Here is a 15,613-nt window from a genome sequence, read left to right as displayed (position 1 = left end):
TACAGCAGTGATCTCCCTCCCCCTCCAGGTATACAGCAGTGGAGAAACAGTACTGGCGGTAGACAGACTCTCTCTAGCAGTGGGGAAAGGAGAGTGTTTTGGCCTGCTGGGTTTCAATGGAGCAGGGAAGACCACCACCTTCAAGATGCTCACCGGGGACGAGACTGTCACCTCTGGCGATGCCTACATTGACGGCTACAGCATTCTGAGGGATGTCAAGAAGGTTGGAGAGAGAGAGGAAAACATTTTCACAGTTTTTTTTTAAAATATAACTTTTTTTTAATGTCACATACACAGGATAGGTGCAGTGAAATGTGTTGTTTGACAGGGTTATCCATAGTAGTACGGCATCCCTGGAGCAAATTAAGGTTAACTACCTTGCTCAAGGGCACATCGGCAGATTTTTCACCTTCGGCTCGGGTATACTCAAACCTCTAAGCTACCTGCTGCCCTTACTTAAAAGTTAATTAGGGCACACCGTAGCAAAGCATTTTGCAACAGAAAACAAAAACTAGCATTTCTTATTGAATGCGTACAGATAGGACCTTCTTAATTAGGGACTGTTTTCTTATGCTTTGTGCCTCCTGAACACCAACCAGTTCTAATATACTATGAAACAAAATCACCTTGCATGACACCACCCTCTCTCCCGTGTGTCGTAGGTACAGCAGCGGATTGGCTATTGCCCGCAGTTCGACGCTGTCCTGGATCACATGACAGGAAGAGAAACGCTGAGCATGTATGCTAGGCTCCGGGGGATACCAGAGAAATACGTGTCAGGCTGCGTGGAGAACGTGCTACGGTCCTTACTACTGGAGCCCCATGCTGACAAACTGTGCCGCAGCTACAGGTAAGCAGTGAGGGGGGAGGGGCTGTGTGTTTGTGTTGGTTTGGGGGTGGGGAACAGTGTGTGTGTGTTGGTTTGCGGGTGGGGGACAGTGTGTGGGTGTTTTGGTGTGGGAATGGGGGACAGTGTGTTGGTTTGGGAATGGGGGACAGTGTGTGGGTGTGTTGGTTTGGGGGTGGGGGACAGTGTGTGGGTGTGTTGGTTTGGGGGTGGGGGACAGTGTGTGTGTGTGTTGGTTTGGGGGTGGGGGACAGTGTGTGGGTGTGTTGGTTTGGGGGTGGGGGACAGTGTGTGGGTGTGTTGGTTTGGGGGTGGGGGACAGTGTGTGGGTGTGTTGGTTTGGGGGTGGGGGACAGTGTGTGGGTGTGTTGGTTTGGGGGTGGGGGACAGTGTGTGGGTGTGTTGGTTTGGGGGTGGGGGACAGTGTGTGGGTGTGTTGGTTTGGGGGCGGGGGACAGTGTGTGGGTGTGTTGGTTTGGGGGTGGGGGACAGTGTGTGTTGGTTTGGGAGTGGGGGACAGTGTGCGTTGGTTTGGGAGTGGGGGACAGTGTGTGGGTGTGTTGGTTTGGGGGTGGGGGACAGTGTGTGGGTGTGTTGGTTTGGGGGTGGGGGACAGTGTGTGGGTGTGTTAGTTTGGGAGTGGGGGACAGTGTGTGTTGGTTTGGGAGTGGGGGACAGTGTGTGTTGGTTTGGGAGTGGGGGACAGTGTGTGGGTGTGTTAGTTTGGGAGTGGGGGACAGTGTGTGTTGGTTTGGGAGTGGGGGACAGTGTGTGTTGGTTTGGGAGTGGGGGACAGTGTGTGTGTGTGTGTGTTGGGGTGGGGGACAGTGTGTGTTGGTTTGGGAGTGGGGGACAGTGTGTGGGTGTGTTAGTTTGGGAGTGGGGGACAGTGTGTGTTGGTTTGGGAGTGGGGGACAGTGTGTGTTGGTTTGGGAGTGGGGGACAGTGTGTGTGTGTGTGTGTTGGGGTGGGGGTCACAGAGCTCTTTTCTTGCTATTTTTGTTGTGCTCCTTCTGTCTAGAGACATATTTTGTCCTATAGTGTACACTACTCCTTCTCTCTCTAGAGACATATCTTGTCCTATAGTGTACACTACTCCTTCTCTCTCTAGAGACATATTTTGTCCTATAGTGTACACTACTCCTTCTCTCTCTAGAGACATATTTTGTCCTATAGTGTACACTACTTCTTCTCTCTCTAGAGACATATTTTGTCCTATAGTGTACACTACTCCTTCTCTCTCTAGAGACATATTTTGTCCTATAGTGTACACTACTCCTTCTCTCTCTAGAGACATATTTTGTCCTATAGTGTACACTACTCCTTCTCTCTCTAGAGACATATCTTGTCCTATAGTGTACACTACTCCTTCTCTCTCTAGAGACATATTTTGTCCTATAGTGTACACTACTCCTTCTCTCTCTAGAGACATATTTTGTCCTATAGTGTACACTACTCCTTCTCTCTCTAGAGACATATTTTGTCCTATAGTGTACACTACTCCTTCTCTCTCTAGAGACATATTTTGTCCTATAGTGTACACTACTCCTTCTCTCTCTAGAGACATATTTTGTCCTATAGTGTACACTACTCCTTCTCTCTCTAGAGACATATCTTGTCCTATAGTGTACACTACTCCTTCTCTCTCTAGAGACATATTTTGTCCTATAGTGCATACTACTCCTTCTCTCTCTAGAGACATATCTTGTCCTATAGTGTACACTACTCCTTCTCTCTCTAGAGACATATTTTGTCCTATAGTGCATACTACTCCTTCTCTCTCTAGAGACATATCTTGTCCTATAGTGTACACTACTCCTTCTCTCTCTAGAGACATATTTTGTCCTATAGTGTACACTACTCCTTCTCTCTCTAGAGACATATCTTGTCCTATAGTGTACACTACTTCTTCTCTCTCTAGAGACATACAGTGGGGCAAAAAAGTATTTAGTCAGCCGCAAATTGTGCAAGTTCTGCCACTTAAAAAGATGAGAGAGGCCTGTAATTTTCATCATAGGTACACTTCAACTATGACAGACAAAATTAGAAAGAATTCTCACAGAGAATCACATTGTAGGATTTTTTATGAATTGATTTGCAAATTATGGTGGAAAATAAGTATTTGGTCACCTACAAACAAGCAAGATTTCTGGCTCTCACAGACCTGTAACTTCTTCTTTAAAAGGCTCCTCTGTCCTCCACTCGTTACCTGTATTAATGGCACTTGTTTGAACTTGTTATCAGTATAAAAGACACCTGTCCACAACCTCACAGTCACACTCCAAACTCCACTATGGCCAAGACCAAAGAGCTGTCAAAGGACACCAGAAACAAAATTGTAGACCTGCATCAGGCTGGGAAGACTGAATCTGCAAAAGGTAAGCAGCTTGGTTTGAAGAAATCAACTCCCTCGATCTGGGGCTCCACGCAAGATCTCACCCCGTGGGATCAAAATGATCACAAGAACGGTGAGCAAAAATCCCAGAACTACACGGGGGGACCTAGTGAATGTCCTGCAGAGAGCTAGGACCAAAGTAACAAAGCCTACCATCAGTAACACACTACGCCGCCAGGGACTCAAATCCTGCAGTGCCAGACGTGTCCCCCTGCTTAAGCCAGTACATGTCCAGGCCCGTCTGAAGTTTGCTAGAGAGCATTTGGATGATCCAGAAGAAGATTGGCAGAATGTCATATGGTCAGATGAAACCAAAATATAACTTTTTGGTAAAAACTCAACTCGTCGTGTTTGGAGGACAAAGAATGCCGAGTTGCATCCAACCATACCTACTGTGAAGCATGGGGGTGGAAACATCATGCTTTGGGGCTGTTTTTCTGCAAAGGGTCCAGGACGACTCATCCGTGTAAAGGAAAGAATGAATGGGGCCATGTATCGTGAGACTTTGAGTGAAAACCTCCTTCCATCAGCAAGGGCATTGAAGATGAAACGTGGCTGGGTCTTTCAGCATGACAATGATCCCAAAATCCCACCCGGGCAATGAAGGAGTGGCTTCGTAAGAAGCATTTCAAGGTCCTGGAGTGGCCTAGCCAGTCTCCAGATCTCAACCCCATAGAAAATCTTTGGAGGGAGTTGAAAGTCCGTGTTTCCCAGCAACAGCCTCAAAACATCACTGCTCTAGAGGAGATCTGCATGGAGGAATGGGCCAAAATACCAGCAACAGTGTGTGAAAACCTTGTGAAGACTTATAGAAAACGTTTGACCTCTGTCATTGCCAACAAAGGGTATATAACAAAGTATTGAGATTTTGTTTTGTTATTGACCAAATACTTATTTTCCACCATAATTTGCAAATAAATTCATAAAAAATCCTACAATGTGATTTTCTGGATTTTTTTTTTTCTTCTCATTTTGTCTGTCATACAGTGCCTTGCGAAAGTATTCGGCCCCCTTGAACTTTGCGACCTTTTGCCACATTTCAGGCTTCAAACATAAAGATATAAAACTGTATTTTTTTGTGAAGAATCAACAACAAGTGGGACACAATCATGAAGTGGAACGACATTTATTGGCTATTTCAAACTTTTTTAACAAATCAAAAACTGAAAAATTGGGCGTGCAAAATTATTCAGCCCCTTTACTTTCAGTGCAGCAAACTCTCTCCAGAAGTTCAGTGAGGATCTCTGAATGATCCAATGTTGACCTAAATGACTAATGATGATAAATACAATCCACCTGTGTGTAATCAAGTCTCCGTATAAATGCACCTGCACTGTGATAGTCTCAGAGGTCCGTTAAAAGCGCAGAGAGCATCATGAAGAACAAGGAACACACCAGGCAGGTCCGAGATACTGTTGTGAAGAAGTTTAAAGCCGGATTTGGATACAAAAAGATTTCCCAAGCTTTAAACATCCCAAGGAGCACTGTGCAAGCGATAATATTGAAATGGAAGGAGTATCAGACCACTGCAAATCTACCAAGACCTGGCCGTCCCTCTAAACTTTCAGCTCATACAAGGAGAAGACTGATCAGAGATGCAGCCAAGAGGCCCATGATCACTCTGGATGAACTGCAGAGATCTACAGCTGAGGTGGGAGACTCTGTCCATAGGACAACAATCAGTTGTATATTGCACAAATCTGGCCTTTATGGAAGAGTGGCAAGAAGAAAGCCATTTCTTAAAGATATCCATAAAAAGTGTCGTTTAAAGTTTGCCACAAGCCAGCTGGGAGACCACCAAACATGTGGAAGAAGGTGCTCTGGTCAGATGAAACCAAAATTGAACTTTTTGGCAACAATGCAAAACGTTATGTTTGGCGTAAAAGCAACACAGCTCATCACCATGAACACACCATCCCCACTGTCAAACATGGTGGTGGCAGCATCATGGTTTGGGCCTGCTTTTCTTCAGCAGGGACAGGGAAGATGGTTAAAATTGATGGGAAGATGGATGGAGCCAAATACAGGACCATTCTGGAAGAAAACCTGATGGAGTCTGCAAAAGACCTGAGACTGGGACGGAGATTTGTCTTCCAACAAGACAATGATCCAAAACATAAAGCAAAATCTACAATGGAATGGTTCAAAAATAAACATATCCAGGTGTTAGAATGGCCAAGTCAAAGTCCAGACCTGAATCCAATCGAGAATCTGTGGAAAGAACTGAAAACTGCTGTTCACAAATGCTCTCCATCCAACCTCACTGAGCTCGAGCTGTTTTGCAAGGAGGAATGGGAAAAAATGTCAGTCTCTCGATGTGCAAAACTGATAGAGACATACCCCAAGCGACTTACAGCTGTAATCGCAGCAAAAGGTGGCGCTACAAAGTATTAACTTAAGGGGGCTGAATAATTTTGCACGCCCAATTTTTCAGTTTTTGATTTGTTAAAAAGGTTTGAAATATCCAATAAATGTCGTTCCACTTCATGATTGTGTCCCACTTGTTGATTCTTCACAAAAAAATACAGTTTTATATCTTTATGTTTGAAGCCTGAAATGTGGCAAAAGGTCGCAAAGTTCAAGGGGGCCGAATACTTTCTCAAGGCACTGTAGTTGAAGTGTACCTATGATGAAAATTACAGGCCTCATCTTTTTAAGTGGGAGAACTTGCACAATTGGTGGCTGACTAAATACTTTTTTGCCCCACTGTATCTTGTCCTATAGTGCATACTACTCCTTCTCTCTCTAGAGACATATCTTGTCCTATAGTGTACAGTACTCCTTCTCTCTCTAGAGACATAGCTCATGAATGTCAAGATATTACTGAGTACAAACACACTGCCTTTCCTCCTTCCTTCCTCCCTCTTGCCCCCCAATCCCTTCTCCCTCAAATCCCTTCGTAACCCCCCCCTTTCACTCTCTCTCCCTCCAGTGGGGGCAATAAGAGGAAGCTGAGTGCGGCTGTGGCTCTGATTGGTGGACCCCCGGTCATCTTCCTGGACGAGCCGTCCACTGGCATGGACCCGGTTGCTAGGCGACTGCTGTGGGACGCTGTGACGCGCACCCGGGAGTCTGGAAAGGCCATCATCATCACCTCTCACAGGTGAGCATAGCACACACACACACACACACACCATCCTCTTTATCGCCATCATCATCATCATCTTCCACCTTCCAGTACAGTCATTACTGTGTCACAGGAAGGAACAGAGTGACTCAGAGAATAAAATAGATGTTGTCGTGCTTGGTTTACCTTTCTCCCTCTCCTCTTTTGTTCCTCTCTTCTTCCCCTTCTCTCTCTCTGCTGTAGTATGGAGGAATGCGAGGCCCTGTGTACCCGGCTGGCTGTGATGGTGAACGGTCAGTTTAAGTGTCTGGGCAGTCCCCAGCACCTGAAGAGTAAGTTTGGCAGCGGCTACACACTACTGGCTAAAGTACGAGTGGACAAGGAGGTGGAGGATAGCGACCTGCAACTCTTCAAGGACTTCATCGAGAGCACCTTCCCAGGTCAGAGAGACACACACACTCTGAGTCAGACTCATGAACATACACGGGTGCACACACACAAACAAACTTATACAGGCGCATGTAGTGTACACACACACGTAGACATGCACAAACACTCACGCGTACGTATGCACACAGACACACGTGCACGCACCCCACCCCCTGAGGCTGGTTCAAAGATAATCCAAGATGTATGACTGTCAATGGTTTAGGGCAGTGGTTCCTAAACTTTTTATATTCCCATACCGCTTAAACAGTCAACCTCCAGCTCTAGCACCAGGGTCAGCACACTCTCAAATGTTGTTTTTTGCCATCATTGTAATAAGCCTGCCACACACACACCATACGATACATTTACTAAACATAAGAATGAGTGAGTTTTTGTCACAACCCGGCTCGTGGGAAGTGACAAAGAGCTGTTGTAGGACCAGGGCACAAATAGTAATAATCAATAATTTTGCTCTTTATTTATCCATCTTACATATAAAACTTATTTGTTCATCAAAAATGGTGAATAACTCACCACAGGTTAATGAGAAGGGTGTGCTTGAAAGGATGCACATAACTCTGCAATGTTTGGTTGTATTGGAGAGAGTCTCAGTCTTAAATAATTTTCCGTAGACTGTCTGTGCCTGTATTTAGTTTTCATTCTAGTGAGGGCCGAGAAGCCACTCTCACATGGATACGTGGTTGCAAAGGGCATCAGTGTTTTAACAGCACGATTTGCCAAGGCAAGAAACTCTGAGCGCAGCCCTATCCAGAAATCTGGCAGTGGCTTCTGTTTAAATGACATTTTCACAGAACCGCTTGTTTGAATTTCAATGAGGCTCTCTTGTTCAGATATCTGTAAGTGGACTGGAGGAAGGCCATTAAAGGGATAACGAATCCAGGTTGTGTCATCCGTTTCAGGAAAGTATCTGCGTAATTGCGCACACAGCTCACTCAGGTGCTTCGCTATATCACATTTGACATTGTCCGTAAGCTTGAGTTCATTTGCAAACAAAAAATCATACATTAATGGAAAGACCTGTGTGTTGTCCTTGTTAATGCAGACAGAGAAGAGCTCCAACTTCTTAATCATAGACTCAATTTTGTCCCGCACCTTGAATATAGTTGCGTAGATTCCCTGTAATCCTAGATTCAGATCATTCAGGGGAGAAAAGACATCACCCAGAAAGGCCAGTCATGTGAGAAACTCTTCATCATGCAAGCGGTCAGACAAGTGAAAATTATGGTCAGTAAAGAAAACTTTAAGCTCGTCTCTCTATTAAAAAAGTGTCAATACTTTGCCCCTTGATAACCAGCGCACTTCTGTATGTTGTAAAAGCGTTACATGGTCGCTGCCCATATCTTTGCATAATGCAGAAAATACAAGAGAGTTCAGGGGACTTGCTTTTCGAAGTTAACCATTTTCACTGTAGTGTCCAAAACGTCTTTCAAGCTGTCAGGCATTCCCTTGGCAGCAAGAGCCTCTCGGTGGATGCTGCAATGTACCCAAGTGGCGTCGGGAGCAACTGCTTGCACACGCATTACCACTCCACTATGTCTCCCTGTCATGGCTTTTGCTCCATCAGTACAGATACCAACACATCTTAACCACCAAAGTCCATTAGATGTCACAAAGCTGTCCTGTACTTTAAACACATCTCCTGTTGTCCTGGTCTTCAGAAGAGGATGTCTTCCTGATGCATCGTGAAACAGTGTTGTTTGATGAAGATATTGTCTGTTTTTTTTGGCCTTTTCCCCCGGCATTGTCCCAGCCATATCCGCGGCAGCAGGAAGAATTAAGTCCTCTACAATAGTCTGGGGCTTGCCTGTCCAGCCACTCGGTAGCTCACCATATAAGACGCTTCTAGCCCCTTCTTATTAATGGTATCAGTTGCTTTCATACATGTACTACTACGCAAAAGTCGTCTATTCTAGCTCAAAAAAAACCCTGTGGCTTATTTTTCACATTTCGTCATGTTTCGTTTCTAAATGTCTGCGTAAGAGGGTTTCCCGCGAGAGAGTAACGGTTCATGTGATTGGATGTTAATTATTTGACTAGGCTGCCTGTATTTGACATTGTGTTTTTGTTTCGATAAGCACTAGATGGTTTAATTTTATTTTTGGAAGTGAAACGAGGCTACACCTACCCCAGTTTGGGAATACCTGGTTTAGGGGGTTGGTCTAACATGACATCACTTCCTTCTCTCCACAGGAAGTCTACTAACAGATGAACACCAGGGCATGGTACACTACCACTTAACTGACAAGACTCTTACCTGGGCACAGGTAACAATCTCTCTTTCTCTTTCTCAGCCGGTCCCTATTCACTCCCTAACCCTTCTCCTTGGCCTTAACCTGTCAGCCAACCTGTCTTTTAGACTGTAATAGCACTATCTAGTGGAGACCTAACCTGTCTTCTAGACTGTAATAGCACTATCTAGTGGAGACCTAACCTGTCTTCTAGACTGTAATAGCACTATCTAGTGGAGACCTAACCTGTCTTCTAGACTGTAATAGCACTATCTAGTGGAGACCTAACCTGTCTTTTAGACTGTAATAGCACTATCTAGTGGAGACCTAACCTGTCTTTTAGACTGTAATAGCACTATCTAGTGGAGACCTAACCTGTCTTCTAGACTGTAATAGCACTATCTAGTGGAGACCTAACCTGTCTTCTAGACTGTAATAGCACTATCTAGTGGAGACCTAACCTGTCTTCTAGACTGTAATAGCACTATCTAGTGGAGACCTAACCTGTCTTTTAGACTGTAATAGCACTATCTAGTGGAGACCTAACCTGTCTTCTAGACTGTAATAGCACTATCTAGTGGAGACCTAACCTGTCTTTTAGACTGTAATAGCACTATCTAGTGGAGACCTAACCTGTCTTTTAGACTGTAATAGCACTATCTAGTGGAGACCTAACCTGTCTTCTAGACTGTAATAGCACTATCTAGTGGAGACCTAACCTGTCTTCTAGACTGTAATAGCACTATCTAGTGGAGACCTAACCTGTCTTTTAGACTGTAATAGCACTATCTAGTGGAGACCTAACCTGTCTTCTAGACTGTAATAGCACTATCTAGTGGAGACCTAACCTGTCTTCTAGACTGTAATAGCACTATCTAGTGGAGACCTAACCTGTCTTCTAGACTGTAATAGCACTATCTAGTGGAGACCTAACCTGTCTTCTAGACTGTAATAGCACTATCTAGTGGAGACCTAACCTGTCTTTTAGACTGTAATAGCACTATCTAGTGGAGACCTAACCTGTCTTCTAGACTGTAATAGCACTATCTAGTGGAGACCTAACCTGTCTTCTAGACTGTAATAGCACTATCTAGTGGAGACCTAACCTGTCTTCTAGACTGTAATAGCACTATCTAGTGGAGACCTAACCTGTCTTCTAGACTGTAATAGCACTATCTAGTGGAGACCTAACCTGTCTTCTAGACTGTAATAGCACTATCTAGTGGAGACCTAACCTGTCTTCTAGACTGTAATAGCACTATCTAGTGGAGACCTAACCTGTCTTTTAGACTGTAATAGCACTATCTAGTGGAGACCTAACCTGTCTTTTAGACTGTAATAGCACTATCTAGTGGAGACCTAACCTGTCTTCTAGACTGTAATAGCACTATCTAGTGGAGACCTAACCTGTCTTCTAGACTGTAATAGCACTATCTAGTGGAGACCTAACCTGTCTTCTAGACTGTAATAGCACTATCTAGTGGAGACCTAACCTGTCTTTTAGACTGTAATAGCACTATCTAGTGGAGACCTAACCTGTCTTTTAGACTGTAATAGCACTATCTAGTGGAGACCTAACCTGTCTTTTAGACTGTAATAGCACTATCTAGTGGAGACCTAACCTGTCTTTTAGACTGTAATAGCACTATCTAGTGGAGACCTAACCTGTCTTCTAGACTGTAATAGCACTATCTAGTGGAGACCTAACCTGTCTTCTAGACTGTAATAGCACTATCTAGTGGAGACCTAACCTGTCTTTTAGACTGTAATAGCACTATCTAGTGGAGACCTAACCTGTCTTTTAGACTGTAATAGCACTATCTAGTGGAGACCTAACCTGTCTTTTAGACTGTAATAGCACTATCTAGTGGAGACCTAACCTGTCTTCTAGACTGTAATAGCACTATCTAGTGGAGACCTAACCTGTCTTCTAGACTGTAATAGCACTATCTAGTGGAGACCTAACCTGTCTTTTAGACTGTAATAGCACTATCTAGTGGAGACCTAACCTGTCTTCTAGACTGTAATAGCACTATCTAGTGGAGACCTAACCTGTCTTCTAGACTGTAATAGCACTATCTAGTGGAGACCTAACCTGTCTTTTAGACTGTAATAGCACTATCTAGTGGAGACCTAACCTGTCTTCTAGACTGTAATAGCACTATCTAGTGGAGACCTAACCTGTCTTTTAGACTGTAATAGCACTATCTAGTGGAGACCTAACCTGTCTTCTAGACTGTAATAGCACTATCTAGTGGAGACCTAACCTGTCTTCTAGACTGTAATAGCACTATCTAGTGGAGACCTAACCTGTCTTCTAGACTGTAATAGCACTATCTAGTGGAGACCTAACCTGTCTTCTAGACTGTAATAGCACTATCTAGTGGAGACCTAACCTGTCTTCTAGACTGTAATAGCACTATCTAGTGGAGACCTAACCTGTCTTTTAGACTGTAATAGCACTATCTAGTGGAGACCTAACCTGTCTTTTAGACTGTAATAGCACTATCTAGTGGAGACCTAACCTGTCTTTTAGACTGTAATAGCACTATCTAGTGGAGACCTAACCTGTCTTTTAGACTGTAATAGCACTATCTAGTGGAGACCTAACCTGTCTTTTAGACTGTAATAGCACTATCTAGTGGAGACCTAACCTGTCTTTTAGACTGTAATAGCACTATCTAGTGGAGACCTAACCTGTCTTTTAGACTGTAATAGCACTATCTAGTGGAGACCTAACCTGTCTTCTAGACTGTAATAGCACTATCTAGTGGAGACCTAACCTGTCTTTTAGACTGTAATAGCACTATCTAGTGGAGACCTAACCTGTCTTCTAGACTGTAATAGCACTATCTAGTGGAGACCTAACCTGTCTTCTAGACTGTAATAGCACTATCTAGTGGAGACCTAACCTGTCTTCTAGACTGTAATAGCACTATCTAGTGGAGACCTAACCTGTCTTTTAGACTGTAATAGCACTATCTAGTGGAGACCTAACCTGTCTTCTAGACTGTAATAGCACTATCTAGTGGAGACCTAACCTGTCTTCTAGACTGTAATAGCACTATCTAGTGGAGACCTAACCTGTCTTCTAGACTGTAATAGCACTATCTAGTGGAGACCTAACCTGTCTTTTAGACTGTAATAGCACTATCTAGTGGAGACCTAACCTGTCTTCTAGACTGTAATAGCACTATCTAGTGGAGACCTAACCTGTCTTCTAGACTGTAATAGCACTATCTAGTGGAGACCTAACCTGTCTTCTAGACTGTAATAGCACTATCTAGTGGAGACCTAACCTGTCTTCTAGACTGTAATAGCACTATCTAGTGGAGACCTAACCTGTCTTCTAGACTGTAATAGCACTATCTAGTGGAGACCTAACCTGTCTTCTAGACTGTAATAGCACTATCTAGTGGAGACCTAACCTGTCTTTTAGACTGTAATAGCACTATCTAGTGGAGACCTAACCTGTCTTTTAGACTGTAATAGCACTATCTAGTGGAGACCTAACCTGTCTTCTAGACTGTAATAGCACTATCTAGTGGAGACCTAACCTGTCTTCTAGACTGTAATAGCACTATCTAGTGGAGACCTAACCTGTCTTTTAGACTGTAATAGCACTATCTAGTGGAGACCTAACCTGTCTTTTAGACTGTAATAGCACTATCTAGTGGAGACCTAACCTGTCTTTTAGACTGTAATAGCACTATCTAGTGGAGACCTAACCTGTCTTCTAGACTGTAATAGCACTATCTAGTGGAGACCTAACCTGTCTTCTAGACTGTAATAGCACTATCTAGTGGAGACCTAACCTGTCTTTTAGACTGTAATAGCACTATCTAGTGGAGACCTAACCTGTCTTCTAGACTGTAATAGCACTATCTAGTGGAGACCTAACCTGTCTTCTAGACTGTAATAGCACTATCTAGTGGAGACCTAACCTGTCTTTTAGACTGTAATAGCACTATCTAGTGGAGACCTAACCTGTCTTCTAGACTGTAATAGCACTATCTAGTGGAGACCTAACCTGTCTTTTAGACTGTAATAGCACTATCTAGTGGAGACCTAACCTGTCTTCTAGACTGTAATAGCACTATCTAGTGGAGACCTAACCTGTCTTCTAGACTGTAATAGCACTATCTAGTGGAGACCTAACCTGTCTTCTAGACTGTAATAGCACTATCTAGTGGAGACCTAACCTGTCTTCTAGACTGTAATAGCACTATCTAGTGGAGACCTAACCTGTCTTCTAGACTGTAATAGCACTATCTAGTGGAGACCTAACCTGTCTTTTAGACTGTAATAGCACTATCTAGTGGAGACCTAACCTGTCTTTTAGACTGTAATAGCACTATCTAGTGGAGACCTAACCTGTCTTCTAGACTGTAATAGCACTATCTAGTGGAGACCTAACCTGTCTTTTAGACTGTAATAGCACTATCTAGTGGAGACCTAACCTGTCTTTTAGACTGTAATAGCACTATCTAGTGGAGACCTAACCTGTCTTTTAGACTGTAATAGCACTATCTAGTGGAGACCTAACCTGTCTTTTAGACTGTAATAGCACTATCTAGTGGAGACCTAACCTGTCTTCTAGACTGTAATAGCACTATCTAGTGGAGACCTAACCTGTCTTTTAGACTGTAATAGCACTATCTAGTGGAGACCTAACCTGTCTTCTAGACTGTAATAGCACTATCTAGTGGAGACCTAACCTGTCTTCTAGACTGTAATAGCACTATCTAGTGGAGACCTAACCTGTCTTCTAGACTGTAAGAGCACTATCTAGTGGAGACCTAACCTGTCTTTTAGACTGTAATAGCACTATCTAGTGGAGACCTAACCTGTCTTCTAGACTGTAAGAGCACTATCTAGTGGAGACCTAACCTGTCTTTTAGACTGTAATAGCACTATCTAGTGGAGACCTAACCTGTCTTCTAGACTGTAATAGCACTATCTAGTGGAGACCTAACCTGTCTTCTAGACTGTAATAGCACTATCTAGTGGAGACCTAACCTGTCAGCCAACCTGTCTTTTAGACTGTAAGAGCACCGTCTAATGGAGACCTAACCTGTCAGCCAACCTGTCTTTTAGACTGTAATAGCACCATCTAGTGGAGAAAGAGTGTAATGACGTATTTGCCTTTGATTTGTATCCGACTACTCCACACAATTGACGTTGTCAGATACAGCTTTTGATTTCAGGCTAAGCACTGACTCACCCTCTGATTTCCCTCTTTATATCCCCTCTCTTCACCCCCCCCCCCCCATCCTCCCCAAGGTGTTTGGCACCCTGGAGGCAGCCAAAGAGAAGTACAACATCGACGACTACGCTGTGAGCCAGATCTCCTTGGAACAGGTGTTCCTCAGCTTCGCCCAGTTCCAGCACTGCAGCAGGAAATAGATACAGCGAGGAGGAAGAAGAGGGGGAGCTCCATCTCTCTGTTTCTCTCTCTCTCTGTCTGTCCATCCGTCGTGTGTATTTCTCCACTCTGTGTGGCTGACCTGTGTACATGGGCTCGACTATGTGACGCGCCACTGAGCTATGATCAGGTCTTGATCTACATACACACAGACAGACACTGTGCAGTGATGGAGCAGAGTTTGAATCCCTGGACACCCGGTCTTCAACGTGGCCGTGTTACCCCAGCTCCCTCTAACCCCGCTGGGCTTGGACCGCCAACCAGACTGGACCTGTTGATCCAAGCCTGGGTCTTAACCATCAACCACTCATTTCTCTTCTGTTCAATCAGTTTGTGTGTTGGACATTTAGGTCAGTACAGAGGCAAGGTTAGGGTTAGGGAGTTCTGTTTAGGGGGGGGGGGTGTCTGCTATACGACCAAGTAAGGAATCTTAAATGTTACCCCTTTTTTGTCTTTGACATTTAAGACCATGTATACAACTGGATACCACTGGATATGATGGTCTACTCTGTATAATACAACTCAGCCTTGTGAATGTGTGACAGGCAGGGTTGTGAATGTGTGACAGGCAGGGTTGTGAACTTGTATGCAGCTTTCTTTATGAATGATTTTTGTCTCCTCATATGATTCTTACTGTGATCCTAAACAATTGTGCACAGTGGGTGTTGTTCATCACTGATATGATTGAAATATACAATGAAGCACTTCAAGTGATGGAATTGTAAAACAAATCAACACATTTTTTTCTTTATTAGGGTAAATGCCATGCTAATGCCATGCCAGGGTAAATGCCATGCTAATGCCATGCCAGGGTAAATGCCATGCTAATGCCATGCCAGGGTAAATGCCATGCTAATGCCATGCCAGGGTAAATGCCATGCTAATGCCATGCCAGGGTAAATGCCATGCTAATGCCATGCCAGGGTAAATGCCATGCTAATGCCATGCCAGGGTAAATGCCATGCTAATGCCATGCCAGGGTAAATGCCATGCTAATGCCATGCCAGGGTAAATGCCATGCTAATGCCATGCCAGGGTAAATGCCATGCTAATGCCATGCCAGGGTAAATGCCATGCTAATGCCATGCCAGGGTAAATGCCATGCTAATGCCATGCCAGGGTAAATGCCATGCTAATGCCATGCCAGGGTAAATGCCATGCTAATGCCATGCCAGGGTAAATGCCATGCTAATGCCATGCC

General features: G+C 44.1%; 1 protein-coding gene across 1 annotated transcript in view; it reads left to right on the top strand.

Annotated features, from left to right (window-relative positions):
* Nucleotides 1-15,306, top strand: part of LOC139401868 (phospholipid-transporting ATPase ABCA3-like) — a gene marked incomplete at its 5' end in the record, with an annotated part of 54,076 nt that extends 38,770 nt beyond the window's left edge. The window contains 6 exons of the mRNA XM_071145860.1: nucleotides 29-223; nucleotides 663-850; nucleotides 6,175-6,345; nucleotides 6,553-6,749; nucleotides 8,950-9,023; nucleotides 14,271-15,306. Of these exons, the coding sequence (XP_071001961.1) occupies nucleotides 29-223; nucleotides 663-850; nucleotides 6,175-6,345; nucleotides 6,553-6,749; nucleotides 8,950-9,023; nucleotides 14,271-14,393 (948 nt within the window). The remainder of the gene's footprint in view (nucleotides 1-28; nucleotides 224-662; nucleotides 851-6,174; nucleotides 6,346-6,552; nucleotides 6,750-8,949; nucleotides 9,024-14,270) is intronic.
* Nucleotides 15,307-15,613: the final 307 nt, after the last annotated feature.

The sequence above is a fragment of the Oncorhynchus clarkii genome, unplaced genomic scaffold, assembly GCF_045791955.1.
Source record: "Oncorhynchus clarkii lewisi isolate Uvic-CL-2024 unplaced genomic scaffold, UVic_Ocla_1.0 unplaced_contig_520_pilon_pilon, whole genome shotgun sequence".
NCBI classification, from domain to species: Eukaryota; Metazoa; Chordata; class Actinopteri; order Salmoniformes; family Salmonidae; genus Oncorhynchus; species Oncorhynchus clarkii.
Note: the sequence above shows the minus strand (reverse complement) of the source record. Positions and strands in the feature narration are given on the sequence as shown.